The 25,758-nt window shown below is 39.8% G+C and overlaps 3 protein-coding genes across 3 annotated transcripts in view; 2 read left to right on the top strand and 1 right to left on the bottom strand.

Annotated features, from left to right (window-relative positions):
- Positions 1-16,148, bottom strand: part of ppp2r2ba (protein phosphatase 2, regulatory subunit B, beta a) — a 42,060-nt gene extending 25,912 nt beyond the window's left edge. The window contains exon 1 of the mRNA XM_051419206.1: positions 15,725-16,148. Coding sequence (XP_051275166.1) covers positions 15,725-15,803 — 79 coding nt within the window. The 5' untranslated portion in view covers positions 15,804-16,148. The remainder of the gene's footprint in view (positions 1-15,724) is intronic.
- An 870-nt stretch (positions 16,149-17,018) lies between these two features.
- Positions 17,019-21,001, top strand: rpl26 (ribosomal protein L26). The gene is made up of 4 exons (XM_051419229.1): positions 17,019-17,105; positions 17,856-18,027; positions 18,126-18,266; positions 20,836-21,001. The coding sequence occupies exons 2-4, from the start codon at positions 17,860-17,862 to the stop codon at positions 20,962-20,964; spliced, it is 438 nt and encodes a 145-aa protein (XP_051275189.1). The 5' UTR covers positions 17,019-17,105; positions 17,856-17,859; the 3' UTR covers positions 20,965-21,001.
- Positions 21,002-22,095: 1,094 nt separating this feature from the next.
- atp6v0e1 (ATPase H+ transporting V0 subunit e1) lies at positions 22,096-25,479 on the top strand. The gene is made up of 4 exons (XM_051419232.1): positions 22,096-22,301; positions 22,857-22,904; positions 24,073-24,196; positions 25,080-25,479. Exons 1-3 carry the CDS (start codon positions 22,198-22,200, stop codon positions 24,164-24,166), a joined length of 246 nt encoding a protein of 81 aa, XP_051275192.1. The 5' UTR covers positions 22,096-22,197; the 3' UTR covers positions 24,167-24,196; positions 25,080-25,479.
- The last annotated feature ends 279 nt before the right edge of the window (positions 25,480-25,758 follow it).

Raw genomic sequence — 25,758 nt, 5'->3', positions numbered from 1 at the left:
GTTCGGAGTGACGCTGGATTTCATTAGTGAAATGATCAGTGATGCATTAAGGGTAAGGAAACAGGAAACATAACAAAGCACGGTACTATTCGTGTTTCTCGGAAAGCTTGGATGGACACTGTGTGTGTTGTTAAGTATGCTATATTTATCCTACAGCACTTTCCTCTCTGTGGATGGATGAAAGACCATCAAGTAGAAAGTAGGTTAAGCAGGTTAGTGAGTGACTACAAAGCCACCTCCCCATGCATGACCAGGGATCCATGCACGGCTTATGTTCAGGACCGCGGAGAGCTCTTCACAGAGCAGACGCTGAGGCAAACAGAAAATGTCTCTGAAATGGGTTAAAGCGAAAGTCCACTCTAAAAATGGAATTCATATGTGGTATTTTATAATGTAGCATAGCTCAGTTTTAATTTCAACAAGCAAGAGAGAAAAATTGTTATGATGGTGTCATCTAGTGACCAATCCTGGGGCTGCTTCCTAGACTAATGAACGAATGACATAATGGATAAACTCCTATGATATTATAACAGCACCCATGAAGATATTATTGCAGTATAGCAGATTTCCAATTCATAAATATAAGCCTTCAAATACAACAAATGTAATTTTTATATTTCAAACTGTTTCTGTGTCAATAGACCAACTCCAAAAGTCACATCAATCAATTTAAATTTAATGCTTGGTGAGACTTTGTATGTTTTTGTAGATACCGATATTTGTCTGTTCATAATCGTTGTTATTGCACAGCAGAAAGTTTAAGGATTGTATTCATTTTCCCTTTTAATATTTTGTATTTCAGTTGCTATACATGCCACATGACTGTAAAAATTATTTTTTAAAGAAACAACATCCATTCTTGGTCTCTCTTCACTCTCTGTGGTGTTTGTCTGTAGATGTTTAACAGATTATCTAGAGAGTACATGTAACAATTCATAAATATTCCCTAACCAGGATGTTTTTTGTGCCTACTAAACCTCAACCACAATGGTGTAATATCAGAAAACGGTAGTTCAATAAACCAAAAAGCTCTTGACTATCCAAATGGAGTGTTACAAACTTCAAAACACCGAACAGCTGACATACAGTAAAACCACCATCCATTGGCTCTAGCTGTATACGTAAGATAGACAAGGTCTTTTCAGCAAGGGTTAATATTGCTAATAAGAACCGCAGCAGTGAGGAAAAAGCCTGACCCCACATCTGAACAAATTCCCTCCCTTTTTCTACAGCTTGCCAGAGAGACTTCAGTCATGTTCAACCAGCCCCATGTGACAACAGAACATGTTCTCTTTGCACCTCGGCTCAAGACCCCCACACACAAACACTTAAACACACACAAAAAAAGCACACTGCTTTATTACAAATAGTCCTCACACACAGTCCGTCAACAACAAAGACAAACACATGCAAGCGTGTCACACTTAGAGGCTGTAATCTCCAGGAAAATCCCATTTGGCAGAGCAGCTGCCAGCGTGGATCACAGATAGACCGTAGTTGTGGTGCCCATGGGGTGGCAAGCTGTCCATCCACACTATTCTATCAAGTAGACACACACACACACACACACACACACACACACACACACACACACACACACACACACACACACACACATACACACTTGAAGATGAGCTTAAGGTGGGATCAGGCCCTACCCCTTGATGATAAATTCATGCCACTTGTTTTAATAGAAACATGTCGATTGGCTCAACAAGCCAGTTTCTCATTTGAACAAGGCTTAAGTTTTATTACTCGATTTATTGAGCTGGCATGAAGGATTTCTGCTGCAAAGTAGCCTCAGGGACTTGCCATTTCTGCGGAGTTGGAGATGACTGGCTGGCAAAAGTGGTCTGTCCATCTGTCTGTTTGTCATGCTGGCTGTCTGTCAGAAACACTTTCTTCTGCTAATGTGAAATGCTACACAGGTAATAAGAGACATTGAAATAATATGCATTATTAAGTCTTAACATCTAATGGGATCTAATGTCTTACTACCTATATTATGAAGTATACTAAGTGAATAAAGTAAATCTATCTATCTATCTATCTATCTATCTATCTATCTATCTATCTATCTATCTATGCTTTGTATAATATACATGCATACAGAATACATGAAATTATAAGCTTATGGACAAAGAGCAACCTCCCTTCAGCTGATCTTAGAGCACCACCATCTGGCAAAAAGGAAATATTACATGGTTAAACCTGGGAGATACCATCAACGTACTGTGATGCTTTCATGAAACACATGCATTACCCTGCTCTATCATCCCAGTCATGATCTCCAAGAGCTACAAACTTACATTACTATTCAAAATGTGCCTTGGCAATTAAAGGAACAGTGTGTAGGATTTAGTGGCATCTAGAGGTAAAGATTGCAACCATTTGAATACAGCTCAGCCTTCCAGCATGTAGGAGCAACTACGGTGGCCACAAAACTCAAAAGAAAAATGCGAAAGACCCTATCTAGAGCCAGTGTTTGGTTTTTTTGTTTGGTTTCAATATGCCAGACTCCATTAATCCAGACTAACAGCTCATTCTAAGTAAGCAAAAACACAACCATTCTTATTTTCAGGTGATTATACACTAATGAAAACTTACTTATAAATATAGTTTTCCATTTTATGCAAATAGATCTTCTTGAATGATACAATGCACTTTTAAAGTATAGGTTCACACTAACATTGAACTTGCCTTAGGAAGGAATCTCTATGCTGCCAGTACCGACATTTCCTATCTGCTCTCTACTGTTGACTCACTAATAAAAGCATAAAATGGGCCCAAAACAAATACATAAATCACACATACGAATACAACAACATATATTAAGTTTAAAGTAATAAAACGGAGAGTCAAATATGAATAGAAAATGCAGCCTGTAAGGGTTTTAAACAATGTTGAAGTGATGCAATTCCTTTTTACATATTTTCCAGACATATATGGCAGTACTGATTTATCTGTGATAAACAAATATGAGCTATAATACTGTATCTGGTCTCATTATATTGGTTGGACTCTAATTGAATGTTCCCAAAAATAAATTGTTTCTATATATGTGTGTGTGTGTGTGTGTGTGTGTGTGTGTGTGTGTGTGTGTGTGTGTGTGTGTGAGGACAAGGCTCAGTTCACATTTCAATCAATGCAGGAAGTGCTTTTTTCCACATCCCAAGACAATCTTTGGCCATATTATCATAAATGAAGGATTACAAGGGGAGGATGTAAAGAGAGTTTTATTTATGTATGTAGAAAGAATGCACATGTTTGTGCATGTGTCCTGAGTGATCACCGTACATGTGCACTCCCTGCATGTGATGTGACAGCATCAATATGGAATCCATATTTTGTCCACCCCTGGCCTAAGATGCCGAGCAGAACTAATTACTCTGGCAACACAAAGGCCAGAACCTGCCAGCCGAGGGCCTGCAGGAGAGGTCTGAGCTGAACAATCTGTGAGAAGTGGAGATGTGGGAGCAGCCCTGTAATTTGTGTATTCAACACAGATGCATGAGGTCATACACGTGGGCACACAAGCGAGCAGATAAACATACACGTACATTTCTAGGGGGAAGTGGTGCTAAGGGGACGTCCATCTCCTCAGACAGACGAGCCAGTGAAGCAGGAGCAAGACGGTGCTGGGAGTTGTCCTTTACAGACACGCTTCAGTAATCATACAGCGAGCAAGCAGACAGAGGGAACGTTTCTTTGTGAAACAGGCATTTCCACCTTGGCAAGCCTCTCCCCATGGTGCAAATCCAGCTTGTTGAACCATACCACACAGAGCTTTTTCATCATACATTCACAAATTAACCACTTTTTCTGGTATCTGTTGCTTATTCATTCATTGTTATCCCTATCTGAATGTAAAATAGAAACAATCAGACAGTCTGAATAGTGATGTCACAAACAGACACACATGTACATACACACATGTACAGACACACATGTACAGACACACATGTACAGACACACACACACACACACACACACACACACACACACACACACACACACACACACACACACACACACACACACACACACACATCTTTCATTGAATGGTTTAAGTTTGGGGTAAACAGTAAACAGCCCCTGTGCCAGGACAGCTTGGCCTAGCTGCACACCGTCAATACTAATGACATCAGGACACAAAGTATCACTATGGAAACCTGGAGGCCCTGGCCCTATCCCACACCCCTCTGTACTACCGGAAGGAGAGAGAAAAGGCCCAACGGGGGTGGAGAAAGAGAGAGTGAAGGTAAGAAAACTCGGAAAGAGAGAGCCGAAGGAAGGAGGTAGTGAATGAGAGTCAGAAAGATTAAGAGGTGGAAGACACGGGTGAGCCAAAACGTCAGAGATAGAAAGAGAAAGAGAGTGAGCGGGTGGGTGGGTTGCGGGGTCCAGAGCCACTGGTTGCTTTGAAGCTGGTTAGGAGCCAGAGCCGAGTGCTTGGTATGAAAACAGGCAGAGCAGTGTGCCGCAGCCAAGCCTGAGATTCAACTCTGCCGGAAAAGGGCTCCTTTTCCCCCCCAAATCTGCACTCTCATCTTCTCCCCTTCCCCCTGCATCCATCACCCCATCCATCACCCTCTCTGTTCTACCACCTGACCGCCTCTCTTAGACTCAGCAACACTTTCAAACAGGCCAGATGGGCTCAATGAAATACACCCCACTGTCTGCAGCCGTCTAAATCACCGTAATGCTACTGCTCTCCTGAGCTACTTTATTTCCAGGCACAGTTTTGCCAAAGTGTCTACTACAAAACCAGCACAATGTCACTTTGAGCAGGCAAGGCATGAGGCAATGTGTAGGTCATTACACAAAAGAAAAAAAAACGTAATGCCTTGCAGGATAGATTGATCTGGTCGGGTTGCGGCCCTCAAAAACATTTACTGTAAGTCATTTCCAAGGTTTAAATTGGCTGCTGGTGGGAAACCCAATTTAGGCTTTGACACTTTGTCACACACCAGGCCTCCAAACACATTTTGTGCTAGGTGGGTCACAGAGCCATTTGGTCAGATCAATGTGAGCTAATCACTGAGAGCCAAGGTTGAGAACAAACTGAACACGGCTCATTTTATATAACAGACCCGGGAACAAACCTTCACTTATCGACTCATAAGTTAAAGTGGGACTGTTACTGGTAGAGAGTGTATGGTCATTTATTTAAAGGGTAATGCCAGGTCGCCTGGTTTGTCAGCCTCCAGTATCCAATCATAATTAGCTGCACATGATCTGGCTTTCTAAATTCACAATTATTTTGATTAATCTTTTGTTGGATGTTGTGAATGTTTGATGGAGAATGGATAGTGATAGTCAATATTTCAGATATTTCTATTTCTAACTTTCTAGCTTTCATTTGTTATGGAAAGTGACATAAATCTGCACTTTTTTTTTTTTTTTTTGCTTTTTCCCTGGCCTCTGACTGAAGTGAGTCCGGGAGTCTCTGTCTCTCGAGCCTGCCTGTGAATATGTCAAGCAAATGAGATAACCAGTGCAGATCCCACAGAGTCTCATTCAGTCACGTCTGTGTAATCCCACTGGAGAAGAGGGAGAGGTGAATCCAGAGTATGATAACAGTGTGGTGGGATTTCAATTCTGGTTATGTTCCAGTGAAACCAAAGCTGGTCAACGGGGTTCTTTGCCCTAACAATTTATTTGACTAGCCGAAGAAATTCTAATTCATGTAAAACATTTCACACTTATCTCTAAGGAAGGGAGCACAGATTCAAACAGTGATGATCTATGAACTAAACAGCCAACATTGCACTCCTTTAGTTGTCATTGTGAAATACTATGAGTGGTATCTTAGTAGTCTACTTTTACATTGTGTTGTTATACTCTCTAGTGATTAATAGCCACACATATGCCTTTATCCTCACAGCTTGTAAAATTCAAACCTGTGAATTGTGTACAAATTTAGTCAAATTAAGCTCTGAAGCATGGGCCTGAATGCGTAACGATTAGGTGAACACCTTCAATACTATGAAAATATTAAACATTCTTGATGTGGCACTGCGGCACTGAAGGTTTCTCTCGCTGGAAAATATGTTTGTGCTCTTCTCCAGACTGGCTTTGGTAAGAGTTTGACTACGTTATTGTTGATCTGAATGCTTGAAGATCAATCACAGTCAGATGGTTCATCCAATCAGCTGCCAAGTGCCTGCCCTTTTCCAAACAGTTTACAAGGAGGCCTCCCCTAATGGTTCTGTGTAACAAACCATCCAATACTGTAGCTGTTGAGGCTTAATTTGCTGGAAAATATATGGTGCCATGAATTTTGCAAGTTAAGCAGATATCTAATGACTAACCAGTGATACAACTTAATGGGGTTGGAATAGCTGTAAAGCAGAGACTACAGGATCATTTTATGGAAAAATTGCCATACGACTGAATGTGATATATGTCGATATGTGACCTATATTTTCAGTTCAAGCTAGAGCTAGTTAGAAACATCTATTTCAAGAAAATAGTCGATAGGACAAGCTAGCAGTAATTTTATGGTGAGGTTCACAAGGTAACAGGCAGACATAGAAGCTGTATTTTGTGTAATGTTTGGTGATACACCCGTGGGACAACTAATATGAAACTATAAACTTTTTTTGGGTAGGCTCTACTTTCCAAATCTTACAAGTAGTTCATAGAGTATTACACTGGCTTAAATGGACTTAGTTGATGACTAATAAGGTTCAGGGGAACTCCACCAGCTTCCTATCCTGCATAACAATAATAGCTATAAATAAGGTGTGTCTCACAGTGCGAATCAGTATAAATGTACTGCATGTAGAAACTGTTTATCACAAATTGTCTAAAAACTAGAGACACACAAACATATAAAAAGAAGAGGCAGACAGAGACAGAGAGAGAATTGGTTTGCTGATTTATGACTCATCATGTGACATCATGTGCCATCCATCCATTCAGAGGGTTGTGTGTTTTGTACTTGGGGGTGGGGTGGGGGCTGTGGGGTAGTAAGGGAAAAAGAGTCAGAAAGGAGAGGAGAGACAAACTGGTACTTCATGTACTGCTGCTGTCTGCAGCCTCATACAGTAGCATTAGGCTACATTCTTAATCCAGTGCCATGTCTTATGTGTAGAACACCATTCAGACAGAACAGTAAAAGCCTTCACTACAGTAGGGCTTGAGGATTGATGCCTCTCTCCGGTCTCACACACACCACTATACTCTGTCCGTGGTGCTGACAGACAGAAAACAAAACAAACAGCTTTCTATCTATAGCCAGCTTTGCTCCAGACTATGTTTTGGTTTGATCTCTTCTTCATATCGACCACATTTCTCAGGTTATTTTATACAGGACGGTGATGACTCTGCAACAATGGACAGCTATTTTCATCAGTGGGATATTATATTATATATTATATAAAACTATACTGAGAAGCTATAAAAAGGGCACCTAAAACGAGATCTTATTGGATGGCAGCCATTGCCAGTGGGTGTGGTAGGGTTTCTACGGAGATAAACCCCCAGTGGCAACTCCGGCCGTGTAAATCTGCTTCTCCACTGCCCTGAAAGGACATGATTGTTATCTCTCACTTCCTGCTGCAACTCTTGACTTCCTAGAGAAGCTAGGTTGGGTGTATGTAATTACTGCTATTGTGTGCCTTGCCCTTTGCTCATCCTGCAGAGTCATGGTGGGCGTAACACAAGCAGAGGAAATGGAATTAAGGATCCCTTCTCTGTTCCTCCTCCAGAACTTTAGTCAGGACACTGTTGGTCCTTGCTCATCTGTCTAAGGGCTCCTGGGAAACCTAGACACTGACCCCCTCTCTCCAGGGAACACTAATGTCTGCCAGGCCACAGGAGCTCTGAGAGATCAGAAAAGGAACCAACATCTGGGGTCTCAAGCCCTAGTGCCTTTCTATCTCTAATCTTATTTTCGTATTAACCTTTATTCATGCAAGGAAGGTCAACTGAGCATAAGTGCACCTGATCAGGAACATCCTGCATAGTATTAAGTACATTTTCACAATTCACAATTAATTTAATTATTACAATTTTTACATCGGGGACCTGCCCAGTACAACCACAATTCTTACTTACAGAGGGAAGTGTTACTCATTCATTTTCACAACCAAAAACTGTTGTGGGACTTTTTTTTACTTTCCTTGTAATATGGACAAATGTCGAGTCCATCTAGTTGATGACTAATAAGGTTCAGGGGAACTCCACCAGCTTCCTATCCTGTATAACAATAATAGCTATAAATAAGGTGTGTCTCACTGTGTGAATCAGTATAAATGTGCTGCATGTAGAAGCGACACACAAACATATAACAAGAAGAGGCAGACAGAGACAGAGAGAGAACTGGTTTGCTGTGTATTAAGAACATTTTCACAATTCACAATTAATTTAATTATTACAATTTTTACATCTGGGACCTGCCCAGTACAACCACAATTCTTACTTACAGAGGGAAGTGTTACTCATTCATTTTCACTATCAAAAACTGTCATGGGACTTTTTTTACTTTCCTTGTAATATGGACAAATGGTTCTCAACCTGTTTTTCCTGATGTATCCACACAGTCCTGTTGGATAAACTCAAGTACCCCTGAAACGACACCACCCATCATCATTCAAATGTGTTCATTTGAATTTATTTTAAATTGCATGTTATTTCAAGCTGAAATAACAGATGTTTCTTCACAAAAAAAGAGCTGCAAAACAAATGATTTAATTGACTTAAATGGTAAACAGTTTCTTATTTATACACCCATCAGATACAGAGCAACATTAGCACACATTTGGCAATAATATTCACTCTCATTTCAGCTCTTTTTTGGTCTTCACTGACTCCTGAAGGAAGCAGTTTGTTCTTTAGCTGCCAGATGCTTCACTATGTTCACCATGTAGTCACTAAATATAGCTGCAATTTGCTGATGGGCATGAAGATTAGTTGTTTTTTTTAAGCCTTTTCATTGAAAACAACAGCCCGCTGTGGCTGGAACTTAATTTTTTTTCCCAAAATAGTTGAGCTACTCCACAATCTTTCCATATACCCCATGGCAACTGCAGAAGTACGGTCTGGAGTACAAGTACTCATGGTTGTTAGTTATGTTATATTGGTCCCTTCTGTATATATATTTTTTTCTAGTATTCATGATAATCTAAATATAGCTGCAGTACACAAACATGCAGTGCATCTGCCTAAAGCTTCCTGTTGGATTAGATAAAATGTGTAAAGTTACTGTCACACTTGGTTTTATTATCTCCAGCACCATTTGTTCTTTTTATCAACTGTATATCCTCTTCTCCGCTGCTGCACAACCTCATTAAAGTTTCATTCAAGCTAGTCTATTCTTCTAAATTTACACAACTTAAAAAGGCTGTGATCCATGGGTGTAACCTGGGTATGCTGAGCACTTGTTATATCTTTGGGTTAGTCTAATTTTAATCGTTTAGGTTTCGTATGAAAAGCTTAAAAAGATTAAAATAGGAGCAATTTTTAATTACACAAAGAGTCATTGAACCATTGTTGCCTCTAAACTAAAACATCTAAGAATATATTACACTGAAATTATATTCTGTCAATCACAGCATATTTCATTGCTACATTATAGACTAATAACATAAAATGCACAAACTTTACCATACATCAGGATTTAATTAATGGATTTTATTGCAGCAGTGCAGACCTGTCTCACTCAACCCATCAGAACCATTTATAAAACCACAGAGACAGATGGGTGGCGGAGGAAGCCCATCCTGATGTTCTATATATACCTCAATCCCAATAGCAGCCTCTGTCTCTGCAGTCTGCCAGCCAGAGCAAAGGCCCAGCAGTCCGGCTCAATAAGGAGCCTCTTTGTCTGGCTCTATAGCTCCCAACAGGGGCATAGTCGAGGCTGTACAACACAAGGTGTTTGAACACTGGGACTCAGGGTCTAGTTACAGGCCAGAGTTGAACATTTTACACTTGTTCTACATATTGTGAAACGGTGTTAAAGAAAGGAGAGAATGAGATTTGCGTCACTATGTTTGCTGTAATGATACGCTACCTCCTGTGAGGCTGGACAGTAGGAGTGAAGGGAGTTTCAGTGATACTTTAATTGCTCGCTTCTTTCCTTGTTTTCATGTCGACTCACAGTGGAGACCTAGCAGGAAGTGTTTATGGTAAAGTGAGACTGTGGGTGAGTGCTGTGTGAGAAAGAAATGGGTATGTTATGGTTTTTTCATCTCACTGTGTACAGTTCCCACAGGCTCCTGAGATCCACCTAGTGGAATTCAAAGGATTTATCCCTCTTAACTACACGACACCTATGCATTATATTGCTGCTCAACATTTTCCAAAGCAAACCACCAGCTTTCATGTTGACTTCCTTCTAGGCAGCCTTTTGTCTCCCTTCATTTCATTTCAGTATGAACATGAATCACCTCTAACCTAATGTCTAAACATAACCATTTCTAGCCTAACACAACCATCTATAATAACTAAACATGACATTTTGTTTGCATTTCTCTCCCATTGCTCCAGTTTGGACAATTCCCATTGCACTACATGTCACTGTTAACTCCCCCTGTCAGCCTCAGGAGGGTACACACTGTAGTATATTGCAGACCATGTACTGCAAATGTCTGATGCAATTCACATGTAGTCCCTAGCCAGCCACTGCTTCTCACATGCCTATGAGGAGCTTCACCACAAGTCCCACCACACAGACACCCTTACCAACAGAGGGAGTCCCTGCTGCAGCGACTATTATGATGCCCCCACAGGTTCATTATTTCATACGCCAACATGGTTTTCAGGATCATGAAGTTGAACATTTTAAGATTGCTGTGTAAGGTCTATAAGATTGCTCTATTTGTAGAAAACACTACATAATGTGGACGTGACAGGTCACATCTGGCTGACAAATGACCGGTTTAGTAAGTCAATATTGGCACCGATACTAATTCAGTTTATGTGATTAGTGCACTACTTAGTTAAAAAAAAACAAAAAACAAAAACAATATACTTGTCTAAACCTGCAGTCATTGATGTTTTGACCACTTCAACCATCTCAAAAAGCTGATATATGATAATTCCATAAAGTTGATATGGCAAAAGAAAATAGTTTACACACAGTTTTACACAACCAGAGTGCATGGAATAGCTTTAAACAAAAACAAAAACAAAACAACGAACTGAAAGGCACTAAAATGCTCCATAGAGCTCAGGGTAAAGTCATGTGATTATTATTTGTGGGTTTATCACTACCAGCAGCACCTTCCATACATATAGTTATTTGATCTGATGCAAATAGAAAATTATTGACTAGCGTTGCTTTAGACTTGACTTGATTTGTGCAGCTTTCAACCTTACTGCATTACAAAAACAATGTGGTTTAGTTTATGTCAGTGGTTCTGACATAACCTTTATTCGCCCCACAGTTTGAGAACCTGATTTATGTGAAAGCTACAAATATGCAGAACAATCAACATGCTTTCTTTGGCTCCATCCCTGCAAACAGAAATAGATTTTAGACAAGGAATGTCACTCATAAATAAATGTCAAAGTAATGCTGCTTCAATCAGTCCTCTCCAAAAACAGAAACAATCCTCTTATTTTGTCTTTGAAATGTTTTCAATGAAGGGAAATTCTCCTTTCTTTCAACTACACCGCAAAATCTGCTGCAGAAGAAAACATGAAGCAAGTAGGCATGAAAGCGTCTTGCTCTAGGGCACTTCAGCAGAGCAGATGTTTGCTGTCACAGGAGCCTGTGCATGTGTTTTCCACTCTACCAATCTTACACAGCAAGTTCACTTTACTTGAGGAGTAACAGAAAGCCAGTGTTACAGACTTCAGGACAGGCAGGGTCTAACAAAAGCCAGCATTGAGGTGCATTGTGGGAAATGCAGTGTGTTTTTGAGGCTTGACCCATACCAGAGACTACAAGTCAGAATATCTCTGCTGCTTTGATTTATCGATCCCTCTCTTGTAAGTCCCACTTTATGGGAGTGCAATACAATCACAAGAGTGTCCTACCCCTTTGAGGACATTCTCCTTTCTCACCATGTTAAGTTGCTTGTCAGAGTGATAAAGTATAGAGTAATAGCTGCTCATGAACAGACGGGACTGGACCAGGTTGGACTGACAAGCAGTTTTCAAGAACTACCAAATCTTTCTCTTTCTCTCAGCTATCCTTTTTAGCACCATTTTGTCCCCTGTTCTCCCATATTTCTACCCTCTGAACAGAAAAGCTGACCAAACTGAAACAGAAGAGTCACGTGTACAAGTGTGTAGATGCCTCGTGTGTGTATGTATGGTGTTCGTCCCCGGCGGCATGCAAGGACGGGACAACTACGAGGAGTGTGTTCTGAGCTGTGAAGTGGGTGTCTGTCAGGATAACAACAACACAACAACAGGCTGTATGATAACAGCACACACACACACACACACACACACACACACACACACCAGCATACGCTGCGCTCCAAACTCCAACTCAGTGTCAAGCTTTGTCAAAATGCCGACAGAAGTCCCCCTCAGGCACTGCCATGACAAGCTCACTGCTCTTCTTTTAAATAAAACAGCCGAGCAAAAATGCACAGATACACATACATACATACACACACACACACACACAGACACACACACACACACAACAAAAGACATGACAAATGTCAACTATAGCCATTAATCACAAAGTCTTGTCACAGATATAATCTTAAATATTCATTACTCTATTTTTCTGTCAGACTCAAACAAATAATGTATCACAGAGTCGCCCTCAGACACTACGGCAACTAGAGGGAGGAAGAGGAGGAAGCCGAGGCAGGACCGGCTGTGTTGATTGATGGCAGCTAGAAATATGGTGAGGTGTCAGTTGGGGACGCACATTTTTTCCCTGACTCAAACACAAGACAGCAGCAGGGAGGCACACATACAAACACACAGCCATCAGAAACCTTTAAGACTTAATCCATCACAACAGAACTGACAGACTGATGTGAAATGGGCAAAAGAGAACACCAAGGGACAAAAGAACAAAAAAAATACATAAAAGCCACAATTGTGCAAACTTACACAGTGGCCCAAACGCAGACACATTTAAAAAAGACACAGGTAGTCAAAAGCTGGCTGTGTTTCCCTTTAGAGACTGGACCCAGGTGAATCCGAGTGATGCTGGCACACTGTTCTCCACAATGGCCCAGATAAACAAAAAGAACAAACACACACACACACACACACACAGTACGGTCCAGTTCAGGGCTTATATAATGTATTTTCCACTAACATGGTAACTGCACACTCATCTTCCCTGGGGCGAACTCTGCTCAGCTGGAGCGGACATGAATGCTGGGAGATGTTGAAGAGAGGGGAGGGAGAGGCGAGGGAGGGCGAGAGGGACTACAGCGGTGCACCGACCAGCCTTCCTCAAGACCAGCAGGTCTAATGGAAACGCAAACCACGGTAACAAGGTCACAGCAGGAAGTGCAAACACAAACATAAACAAACGCTGAGGACAATGCAACACAAACGCACATGCATGCACTGATTTGTGCACAGAAAACCGTTTGTCACTCTTCTCAACACATACATACACATATATATATATATATATGCAGTATAGCGTGTAGGTAAGGCAACCTTTTTTTTACACATCGTATTCCCAAGGTCATCTGCTGTGTCATCACACCCCGCTGGCCTCAAAGCACACGAGATGCTCTCACTCGCTTTTCTGCGTACAACTGTTTCACATTTCTCCACACAGAGAGCAACACAGGATCATGTATCACATTACTGTGGCTGAGCACTGCAGCTCCACGTTTACTGATCTATCACTTCCTCTACTATACCACTCCCTTATCTCAGGCAGAGGGATTGAGAGTCGAAGGGAGTGGAAGTGAAAGATCGTGTTTGTTGGACATCACATCACAAAGCTGTTAAATGGAAAAACTATAAATCAGAGTAATTAACAAGATAATGATGGAGCATAAAAGTTCTTGGTCTCGGAAACAGTGCTTTGACTTAACTCAATCTCCTCTTACTCAGGTTTTCCAGAACTTCCAACCACACCTCGTTTTTCTCCTCAGTGGATCGAGTTTGCTAAATCTTCATGGAAATAATACTTTACACCCTGTTATCATGGCGATCTGTCACAACATACTCTCAGACAAAGACTAGTTTCTTTAATGTTTTACACTTTTACTTTACAAATGACATTATAATGTTTATGTTTTACAATTTAAAAAGACAAAATATGTAAATCCCTGATTAGTTTGACATTAATTTCAGAAATCCAATGTCTCCTGCTCTTTAGGCCACATAAAGAACCCCAAAATGTCCTTTACATGGTCTACATACACAGAATTCACTCATTAACTGTAAAGGGGAAGCAGCACTCTACTCACAGTTTGATTCAATTCATGATACAATTTTCTAACAAAATAAGATTGAAGACTTATGACAAAAAAATAATATACTTTTCAATTGTGTCTTTTAGAATATATTTTCTCTTCTGTTGTTTTCTCAACTGTATGTGTTTTTGTTGTACTTCCATCTTTCTCTTAAGCTCATCTTTTGTATACTGCATTCAAGATGTTGTCAATAAATAAAATGTACTCTTAAACCCTGTAGACTAAAATTGTCGTACAAATTGAGGGCAATTTAATCATATTTCAAAGAGACTAATCAATGTAAAATGGCACAGAAGGATAGTGAAACAGAGGCTAAAGAGTAAAACTTTGTAAAAGGGAAAGTAACACAAGTGAGTGAGTGAACATGCGTAAATACCCCTCAGGTCTTCCTCCTATACTTGCTGAATATACACTATATAGGTCAGCTTTACAAGCTGTGGAGGACCCTGACTATGACCACCAAGATACTGTACTGTACACTGTACCACACTAGCTTCCTTCCTGTGCCAGAGGGCAGAGCACACACAGGAAGGAGGGCAACTATGCAAAGCTAAATAATGCAGTGGCTCAGTCTCCACATTATGACCTAGTAAATGGCTGGTTATACAAACACTCAGACCCCTCTCGGGCTGCCCCGTCTGACAACACAATCAGCAGGATGAATCGCCCAGCTCTTATGGACAACGTCTATTGCTATAGTGGCTGAGGTCAAGTCACTCAATTCAAGATTTTAACTCCAACACAACTCCAGGACAACAACTCTGAATATATGGGGTTCATTACACGGTGAATGTTTTGGTATTTTGAGGAAACGACACCTTGGAGATATGAACTGAGTGACTTGCACGTGGATTAAGTGATATTGTCTCAGAAAGCCCTCACTGCCTAAGGGTTATCCAAGCAAAATGTGACAGGGAGAAATGAATGAGAGACCCAGTATTAAAGGGGCAATTTAAGATACTAGTCATGCAACTCACACAAACTGAGAGTCTCTCTGGGCATGCTGTAGGCCTGTATACTGGCAGCTCTAGCTTTAAGGAAAGCAAAAATGAGTGGAACAAGGAGTGCTATACTCTTTACAGACACACAATCACACACATAAATATATCCTTCTCAGTCATTTGCATCAGTGGATCTTTACATCTACCCCATCTCTAGATATGAGAATGACAACTTCGTGCACTGTGACAAATCTGCAGTGGCTTAATAGCCCCACAACTGGACAATCTAACTTCTGCACACATGTATGCTGCGTGTGTGTCGGGGGAGGGGGGCAGCAGCAGCCTAAACATTCATGTCACACGCTCAAAGTAAGCAACTCACAGCCCCTTGACAGCCCCCTCGGCGTCCCACCCTACCTTCGGTGTGGCAAGTGGAGGAGAGGATGGTGCTGGGAGGGCGGAAAAGGTACGGGAGGTAACGGGAAAAACATTTCATCTTCTTCTCCGATGCTTGCCGACGGGTGAAAAGCGTTGCGTTGCGGGCTCCACATCCGCACTGCCGCCGCGACAGCCAGCCAGAGAGGAACCAGGGGGGTGCGGGAGGGGAAAGAGGCTCTCTGTCCGCGGCGCAGGGGGCTATGACAGCATCACTTTTCGCAGGCAGACAGCGCAGGCAGGCAGGCAAGCAGGCTCCGGTGAAACTGCGCGCCGCTCGGGGGGAGCAAACAGCGCACGGTGTCAGTGCGCCTCCGCTTCCGTGTCGGTAGTTCAACACCCGCGTATGTAGTTGTTTCCAGTGAGAGCCGGACAGGGGATCGCCTCTGTCCTCAGATGGGAGGTCAACGTATGTGTGGTCTGGCGGTGTAAACACCCCCCACCACACACACACACACACACACACACACACACACACACACACACACACTCCCCTCCCCTTGTGTTTGACTGTCAGGAGTAAAAAAAAAAAAAAAGCTCCTTATAGAAATTATTATTTTGTTCCACTATTTAATCTGATTACTTGGTATTGAAATTATTAGGCCTACCAAGAATTTAGCTATTTTATAGTCTCACTTTTGTTTTGCAAATGTTTGTGTTTTATCCTATTACAAGTGTTTGTTGTTTATCTTAAGTGGTGGGGGAACTATAAGAGCACAGTCTGTGATGCACATAGACCAAAACTTGATGAATCATAGACAAAACTTGTTTCCAACTGCTGAGCAGGTTATTGATTAATAGGGTTTGGCGCCATCATGTGGCAATGTTTCATATGGACAGAAACCAAACAAAACTAAAACCAGCAATAAAAGTGGAAGGAAGACGCTTAAATTATTGATGTTGTTACCGTGTTGTTTTATTTTCTCTTTAACGATAACTTACATTTTTATCTTTGTTGTTTGTTTTTATTTAATTCATTTTGTCAAGCACGTTGTAAAGTGCTATACACATACAATTATTATTATTATTATTATTATTAAATTAACGTTTGTGAACTTAAATGTGTCGCAATAATACAGGAACATAATAAAAAGTAGTCAAAATCAAATAAACGCTTACAGGATCAAATGTAACAGCTAATGTTTTATGTTTAATATTTAATATTTAATGTTTAATGTTTTATGTTTAATGTTTAATGTTTAATGTTTTATGTTTAATATTTTATGTTTAATGTGATTTCTGTTTATTTGTGGGTTTGTTGCCTCTTCTCGCGGAGATCTCGCGAGACTTGAGTGTGAACTAATGCCAGCGGAAGTAGTTGGAGAGTCTCTTTTCCGCCGGCCATAGAGGAGCAGACGGCAGGGTAAGGACTCCCGGCAGCTAATTTCACTAAAGTTATCACCATCCATCCTCCGTTTAGTGTCACTGTGTCTCCCTACAACAGTGTAAACACCTCGTGAACCATGTCACAATTAAAAGATGGCCAATATTGATCCGAGTTTGATGATAGATTATAAAATAAAAGCCTCTCAGTGTCGGGTCTCTCTCTCTCTCTCCTCTCTCGCTGTATCCGTCGCTATCCGCATGTCGGCTACGGATACCGAGTGTGGCTGATTCTCGGTGCTAGCGAGTAGTGTTCTGCGTTAAATATACAGTTCGTGTGTTTTCTGCTTTGTCTGTAGCTCGTTTTTAAAGGATTAACTCACTAAACTCGCTCCGGTCTGTTTGTTATATGATGCTAACTCCGTAGCCTCGTTTTTTTTGCTGTTAGCTTAGCATATAGCTTTGAAGACCTGCCTGCTCGCTGCTGTTGTAACGCTGTAAAAGTGGGTTTTATAAGTGATTGTAGTGTTAATCGCACGATGTGACACTTCAGGGGAGGTTGTGTGCAGACATTGAAATGTTAAACACTTAAACTTGAGTTGATACTGAACCTTAAGACACTAGCATTAAGTTGCTATCTTGCTTTTCTTTCCTGGACTGGTAGCATTCAGGTTGTAAGCACTTGAGAGTTGAGTTTGTGAAGCATCCTGTGGCTTTAATCTATCTAATAATAATATGTATTTATTCATGGCAACTGCTTAATAACCGGTTTGTCTTTGTGTGCGAATAGCATCATGAAGCTGAATCCATTTGTAACATCCTCCCGCCGCAAGAACCGCAAGAGGCACTTCAATGCCCCCTCACACATCAGGAGGAAGATCATGTCTTCCCCCCTCTCCAAGGAGCTCCGCCAGAAGTACAACGTGAGGTCCATGCCCATCCGCAAAGATGACGAAGTCCAGGTATCGTAATTTTGGATTGCTGGAAGTTTGTCGTGAGTTTGATTGATTGATTTTTTTAAGCTGCATTTTGTTGACTTGTTTGTTCTGTTTACTGACAGGTTGTCCGTGGACACTACAAAGGCCAGCAGATTGGCAAAGTGGTCCAGGTCTACAGGAAAAAGTACGTCATCTACATCGAGCGTGTGCAGAGAGAGAAGGCCAACGGAACCACAGTCCATGTCGGTATCCACCCCAGCAAGGTGAGACCCGGTTGTGTAGATCCACAAATTGGTTTTCCTGTCAGGAAAACAAGGAAGTGTCGAGGTGAAAGTGATGTTTAACACTGTAGGTTACACTGGGGAGGCTGGTGGATGCACACCTATGTTAAGAAGCTTTATGTGTACCTGTCAAGACTCACACTTGTGTTTTTTGTGATTTTTTGACACCTGAAAATAAAGCTGTCAAACAAATAACATGTAACGTACAATTTTAGGTGATAAACAACATTTCCCTGCAGAGAACTATACCTGCTTTATTCTAGTTTGCTCCTCAAGTATCAGAGAAATTGTCCTCATCATAGTTCATAAGATTGTATGGCTTGCAAGCACTCTGCAGTGGATGTGTTGTGTTCAACGATACATTCAAAGTATCATCTTTGAGCTTTAGTTAGTGGTTTTAATGCATTGCAGGGCATTATCAGGGTTCCCAATGCGTCCTGGAAAACCTGGATATTTAGAGACTTGCTTTCCAGTCATTGAGAAAGACCTTGAAATTGATTTAATAAAAAAAGACTAAATATCCTGGAAATAATCTATGCTGTCCTGGACATTTTTAACTTTATTCTAGCCCCTCACTCACATCGACCATGTAGACCTATGTTTGTATTCAAATAATTGGAAACAGAGCGAGGTCAGGAAGTGTCCAGTACATGCTGACCACCTACAGCACTAAATAATGAGAAATAAAACAGGTTAAAATGTGTAAACTCAGACTGTTGGTACATTATATGAGCTGAAAAGATCCTGGAAAATTATTTCTCAGAGTGGGATCCCTGATTATATTGAAGTTTTTCTGATGCTTTGTGTTTGGCCACATTATGATTTCAGTTAATTGTGCAGCTCGAGTGTCTTTGCGGCTTTTTAAGTTGTCTCAAACAGTAACATGGTGTACAGCTCTTACATTTGTAAGTCTGTTCTTGGTTATTTCTTTATTTGCCTCTATTAAGACCATCAAATAATCCAGTTTTGAGTCCTCTTGTTCACCACCCTGTATTGTTAGCAGGCTTAACTGGTAATTGTTTCAGTAAATGTGCACTTAAGATTTTAAAGGCAATAAGAAATAAGGAGGCGCTACTTGGATCTAACAGAAATGTGACACAAATTAAGGCAGTGTAAAACTTTGTTTGATTTAAAAGATACAATAAAAAAGCAGGTTTATTTTGCTAAAGTCTTTTTGGATCTGCAATTAATGTTGAACTGAAGTGAGACCTGTTTGAAAATACAGTATCAAGTTAACAAGATGACATTTGAACATATAGACAGGAAGAAATGTGAAACACTAAAGTTTTAGTGTCTCTGAAAAGTTGTATGAAAGTAAGGAAACGTGAACTGCTCATGAATCTGTTAAAGATGGGTTTTTACGTAGTAACCAGAAAGGTAGAGACCTGTACATTGTGTTGCACTAGAACATCCTTGTAAGAAATACTGTTGTGTGCATTTCATTATAATTATAAGGTGTTTCTAAAGTTTTTGCTCATCTATATATGTAAATGAGGTAGAGATGTTAGTGTACTACATAATTTTATAACCGCCTCAAACCCATGAAAAGGTCACTTAAATGCACAGATAATACAAAACAGTTTTTAAATTAAAGAATTACTTTAAGGCTCACTGTCATGACTTACTGGGACTCTTTAACAGACCAGATCCTACATTGTTATTGGTAACACCTGTGTGTCTCCTTTTTTATGACAAGTCAAAATGTCCATTGTGAGAAACATCTGTTGGATGAACTATTGCAAAGTGACAATCTTAGAGGACCAAATCGGCCTTCCAGTTTTTCCCTCTTTTCCACCGAGCACCAGCTGTGTTCAGTTAAGTGCAACTGGCAGATTACATTTCAAGTAGTATGCAAGAGACAGTGGCACATATGTGACCTGCTCACAGGTAAACGTAAACGGGCCAAAACAAACTGCAGTTCTGATGCTTCTAGTGAAGCCTTTGGCTCAGCTAGAAGTCAGTTTTAACAGACTTACTGTGAGGAAAAAGGCACAGGTTGATCTAATGGTAATAATGAGGGTTTTTATTCCCTTTAACTGTTCCAGTAAGTCATATCATTCAGGCAAAACATGCACAGCACTGATCTGGAATTGGCACACCTAAATGCAACGGTGCCATTACTAACCACCAGCACTTTTCTGGTTGTGGCATTTTAATATCTATAGAGAAAAAGGGTGGCGTTTATTGGTGTTTTTAGACAGTTGGCAGCGATAAATGTAGTAATGCTGATCTAAACATACAGAACTCTGTAGTATTTCATAACAAATAACTGACTCAAAAGCCAACAGATAATCCTTTTAGACGTTGTAACTCCTCCCACTGTCTGAAGGTTGGGATGCCTGTTAGATATTTCTGATGGATTCTGCATTTTGTGTTTGTAGCAGCTCTACAGTTCTTCATTTACTTATACATCCAGCATCTATTAAAACTATTGCAGAATGTCAAGGCTGCTGATAACTTGTCTAATCATTAGAAATGTGGTTCTTTGTCTTTATTTGCATGATTGGTACTGCTGCCAGTGAATCATTGAATGACTTTCTTTCTTTTACAGGTGGTCATCACCAGGCTAAAGCTGGACAAGGACCGCAAGAAGATCCTGGAGCGCAAGGCCAAGTCTCGCGCCGATGGAAAGGAGAAGGGCAAATACAAGGAGGAGACCATTGAGAAGATGCAGGAGTGAAAATGATCTTTTGCTATCAATAAACTGTATAAATGGACTATACTTTGTCTGTCTCATGTTTTTAAGATGTGGAGGTGGAGCGCACGTTGTTAAATGTATTTGTAGGTTTTAAGAAATGTTGTATTTTAGTCTAACAAAGATTGTTGTACATCAGGTGTAGAAGAAAACTGGGTCATCTGTACAGACCCGACAAACACCTAACACTGTAGAGTGCACTCAATTTTAATCCAGTGCCTCGAAGTGTATATTGCAGCAGCCAAAATGTAGGAAACTGATGATTTATGAATTTGTTTCGGCAGACGTTTGCCTTCTGGAGAAACTAATTTTGGATACTGATAATTTGTGTTCTGTTTGATGTTTGCATGCAACAGTTTAAATACTAGTTGCTTTGATTCCTGTCCTTTTTTTTTAATCGTATAAAAGGACAAACACAGAGCTCATAAGATGACAGAAAGGCCCAGACACCCAGGAGCATGTAATATTTGCATATAAATGACAGAAGTCTGTCAGTACGTGTTGTACAAGGAAACTGAACATTGCCTGAATGAAACACTAATGGAAGTTTATGAAGTTGAGAGATTGAATTGCTTGTAATTTTTTAGAGATGGACACAAAAATGAACATCACCCAGTTAGTTTGTTTTAATTTAAACACTGTGCATTTTAAAGGGAAAAGAAAGCTCAATATCAATCAAATGAAATCATAGTAAAGGTGCAACATTTTGTAGTTTTACCAAATGAGCAATAGGTGTCACTTTTTCACCACAGTTCAAACACAAGGAAGTCTTGACATAAAATACGAAATTAAAAGCTTAAATGAAAGTGTCTCTAAGCAACATAACTCACCAAAGAGCCAAATCTGTCAAAAATCAACCATGTGACTGACCAGCTTGTGTTATTTATCCAAAAAAAAATGCTCATAAATGTCGATATTTTTACAAGATAACACACCAATTTCACCTTTTCAGCTGCAATAATATGTGAAGAAATACAGACATAAAAGGCCACACTGGTTATAGTTGCACCCATACTTCAACCATGATGTATGTTTTTACACATTAATGTTAAAGCACTTCAGTTCCTCCCTCTCTGGTTAGTGGTCATGTGATACTCTCTCTCTCTCTCTCTCTCTCTCTCTCTCTCTCTCTCTCTCTGTGGACAAGTTTACTGCAGTTTCTCGAGTCAAAAGTTTCTACTTCTGTTCATTTCTTTGGGTTTTAAACCAAACACCACCATGGCGGAACTAAGTTTCGTGATCTCCATGTCTGTGATGACCCTGTTTTGGGGTATTGTTGGAGGAGTAGTTCCCTGGTTTATCCCCAAAGGACCAAACAGAGGGTAAGTTTTTGTTAGCTTCACTTTAGCTTTCAGCTGGCTAGGAAGTGCTAGCTAAGTTTTATTCTTTATTTTTTATTGTATGTTGTATTCATTTGATACAGTTAGATGTACAGTGTATAGCTTAGTGGTGTTTTTAGATAAGTTTCTCAGCATTATTTGAAGTATTTCCTACATTTAAACCTTTTTATAAGCTAACGTTTCTCGCTAGTTATAAAAGTTAGGGTTAGCTATCTGAAGCTAACCTTCCGTATTCACTGTTTAATACTGAGCTTGTTGACATTTCACTACAGTAAATATATATATTGTCTGTTTCCTTTTATTAACAAACCAAACTCACGTGTAAAATATATATATATATACCCAAACTCTGGAAAATGTGCCTAACGCAACTTCCCTTATTTGTTGTCAGTCGCATCACGAGATCTTGTTACTGAATGGCCTAGGAAGTGTTTTAAATCCATGTCTGCAGCCATTTAATGTTACTGCTTTTAAATATATATATATATATATATATATATATATATATATATGTAAATATTTGTCCTGTTCCCACAGAGTTATAATCACAATGCTGGTGTTAACTGCAGTTTGCTGCTACCTGTTGTAAGTATTATCATCCTGGAAATGTACAGAGATGCTGTGCTTTTAAACTTTATACATATGTGCACTTAATGAAGGGTCAGTAAGGATCAGGTCTATAATATGAATGGAAATCATTAGTTGATTAATCCATTGGCAGAAAGTGATTAGGCATTTACTTTGGTAGATTATGAATTACTTAAGTCATTTAGTCAAGCAAAAAGTCCCTCAGACTTATCAAATGTGATGATTTGATGCTTTTCTTTGTCTTACGTCGTAGAAAACTGAACATATTTGGGTTTTGAACTCTTAGTCGGACAAAACGAGACATCTGGAGATGTCAAATTCATTAATAATGACAATTAGGGATGCACAAATACCACTTTTTTCAGACCGAATACAAGTATTTAGATTTGGTTACTTGCTGATACCAAGTACCGTTATGAGTCCTCAATAATACCATTACAGTTATAACACTGACTTTATAAACATGTTTTATTTTTCATCAGATGTTCTGACAGTAACAAATTGTAAGAAAGGTTGTTTAAAATATCTCCAAACTGCTGTTATTGCTTGTACTTTGCCTACCTGCTCAACTAACAAGAGATTACATCACACTGCCATAAAGTGGTATCGAGTATTTTTATGAATACAAGAGCAAATTCATTAGCACAGTATCATTATCAGTGCGTCCCTTTTGACAAAAACCTTAAATTACAGCCTGAATAATGTATATTATATATAGTGAAACAAATGTAATACCTCTTTTCCACAAGTAGACATTTATTTGTGAAGCTGAAACTGAGGAGATTGATCGATTTGTTCCATATTTACGTGCATTACTGTAATAATAAAAAGCTTTCCATTGGAGTTAGTACTCTGATGTTTATGTCTTATTTCTGTGGTATGATCAATTATTCATATTAGCAATTAGGTTTAAGTGTGCATATTGAGTCATATTACATGGCAGAGTGCAATAGAGACAAAGTAGTGTTGCAGCCAAGTGAACTTATTATCCAAACGCCCTCAGTTTGATGCTGTGTAGAATAATCCTTAAACTTCCTGAAGCTTTGTCAAGATAAATGTGTCCTAAAACTCAGAATGACCCTTTGTTACAGAAATTACCCACATTATTAAACTTGAGTAGTTTTATATTGACACACGTGAACTTAATATCCTTTCTGTCCATCAGCTGGTTGATAGCAATCCTGGCCCAGCTGAACCCACTGTTTGGGCCCACACTGTCCTCTGATACCATCTGGTACCTGAACTATCACTGGCCTTAATTTACCCTTCCGGGACTCCTGAGCATGCAAGTAAGTATTGAACCTACTTTTTAACCTACTTTTATGCAGCTTACAGATGTGTTACTTATATGTATTTCATTGCTTGGCCTGATTTTCTTTAAAACTGTGTTTTACTGTTAAATCCACTTGATTATTGTCTCATTCTTTGTAATTATCTATAACTTATGCAACACCACAATCAATTCAATTCAATTCAATTTTATTTGTATAGCGCCAATTCATAACAGAAGTTATCTCAGGACACTTTTCAAATAGAGCAGGTCTAGACCGAACTCTTTAAAACATTAATTACAGAGACCCAACAGTACCACCATGAGCAAGGACTTGGCGACAAGGGCAAGGAAAAACTGCCTGTTAAAAGGCAGAAACCTAGGACAGATCCTCCGGCTCTAGGTGGGTGGTCGTCTGTCTCGACCAGTTGGGGTGTGAGAGAGAGAGAGAGAGAGAGAGAGAGAGAGAGAGAGAGAGAGAGAGAGAGAGAAGAGAGAGAGAGAGAGAGAGAGAGAGAGAGAGAGAGAGAGAGAGAGAGAGAGAGAGAGAGAGACAGACAGACAGACAGACAGACAGACAGACAGACAGACAGACAGACAGACAGACAGACAGACAGACAGACAGACAGACAGACACCAACAGTATTACTTACTTAAGTAAACTTATTACTACTTATTTAATTTCTGTCAGCAAAACTGTGGAATATGTTTAGATTTAGATTTACTTTGTATATAGGCTCTTATTATCTTATATCTCTACTATCTGAACTATATGTATATACCTATACATTAATTTCTGTATTATATATTGTGTTTGATATTGTATATAAGTACTATTCTTTAACGTTGTCCCCCCCGGGGATCAATAAAGTATTTCTGATTGTGATTATTTCTCTAACCAGGAGAGAGGACCTGACACTGCTGCATACCAATGGATGTTTGTTGCTCACTGCCTCAGAGTGAGCAGAGATTATCTCCCCCCCCGAATCGCCTTAAACTCAGACCCCTGTGTGATTTATTGAGTGATGCCCACGCTGGTGCCTTGTACAAAAATAATTCCCAAAGGACCTCTGAGAGATCTCACTGAATGTGCTTTACTCCGATTGAAGCAACCGTCCCTTGTTGTGTTGTTTGGTTTATATATGATGTATATTGTGTTTATTGCTATAGTTAATATAAATGACCTTGTCTTAAATAGTTGATGTGTGTTTTGTTTGATGTGATTTCTCTTCGTCTGGTATTGTTAGTGATGGATGTAATTCATTTGATAGTTGTTAATTAATAAACTAATAATCCACTCCATTGGTCTGTAACTTTTTTCTAATTAATTTGTATTAACTAATTTATGAGCTCATGACCTTGATTGTAACCAGAGGTGGATCTAGAGGGGTGGCATAGGGTGGCAGCTACCACCCTAGTTTAGTGTGAAATGCTGATAAATTTAACATGTTAATTTAGATTAATTTGAAAAAGTAAGGTGTTAAAAAACAGAAATTAATTGAATCTATTACACAATAATAATCTGCCACATTTACGCTCAATGAAAACCGACGTGTATTTGGAAAAATGTATGGTATTTCA

The sequence above is a fragment of the Dicentrarchus labrax genome, unplaced genomic scaffold (assembly GCF_905237075.1).
Source record: "Dicentrarchus labrax unplaced genomic scaffold, dlabrax2021, whole genome shotgun sequence".
Classification (NCBI taxonomy): domain Eukaryota; kingdom Metazoa; phylum Chordata; class Actinopteri; family Moronidae; genus Dicentrarchus; species Dicentrarchus labrax.
Note: the sequence above shows the minus strand (reverse complement) of the source record. Positions and strands in the feature narration are given on the sequence as shown.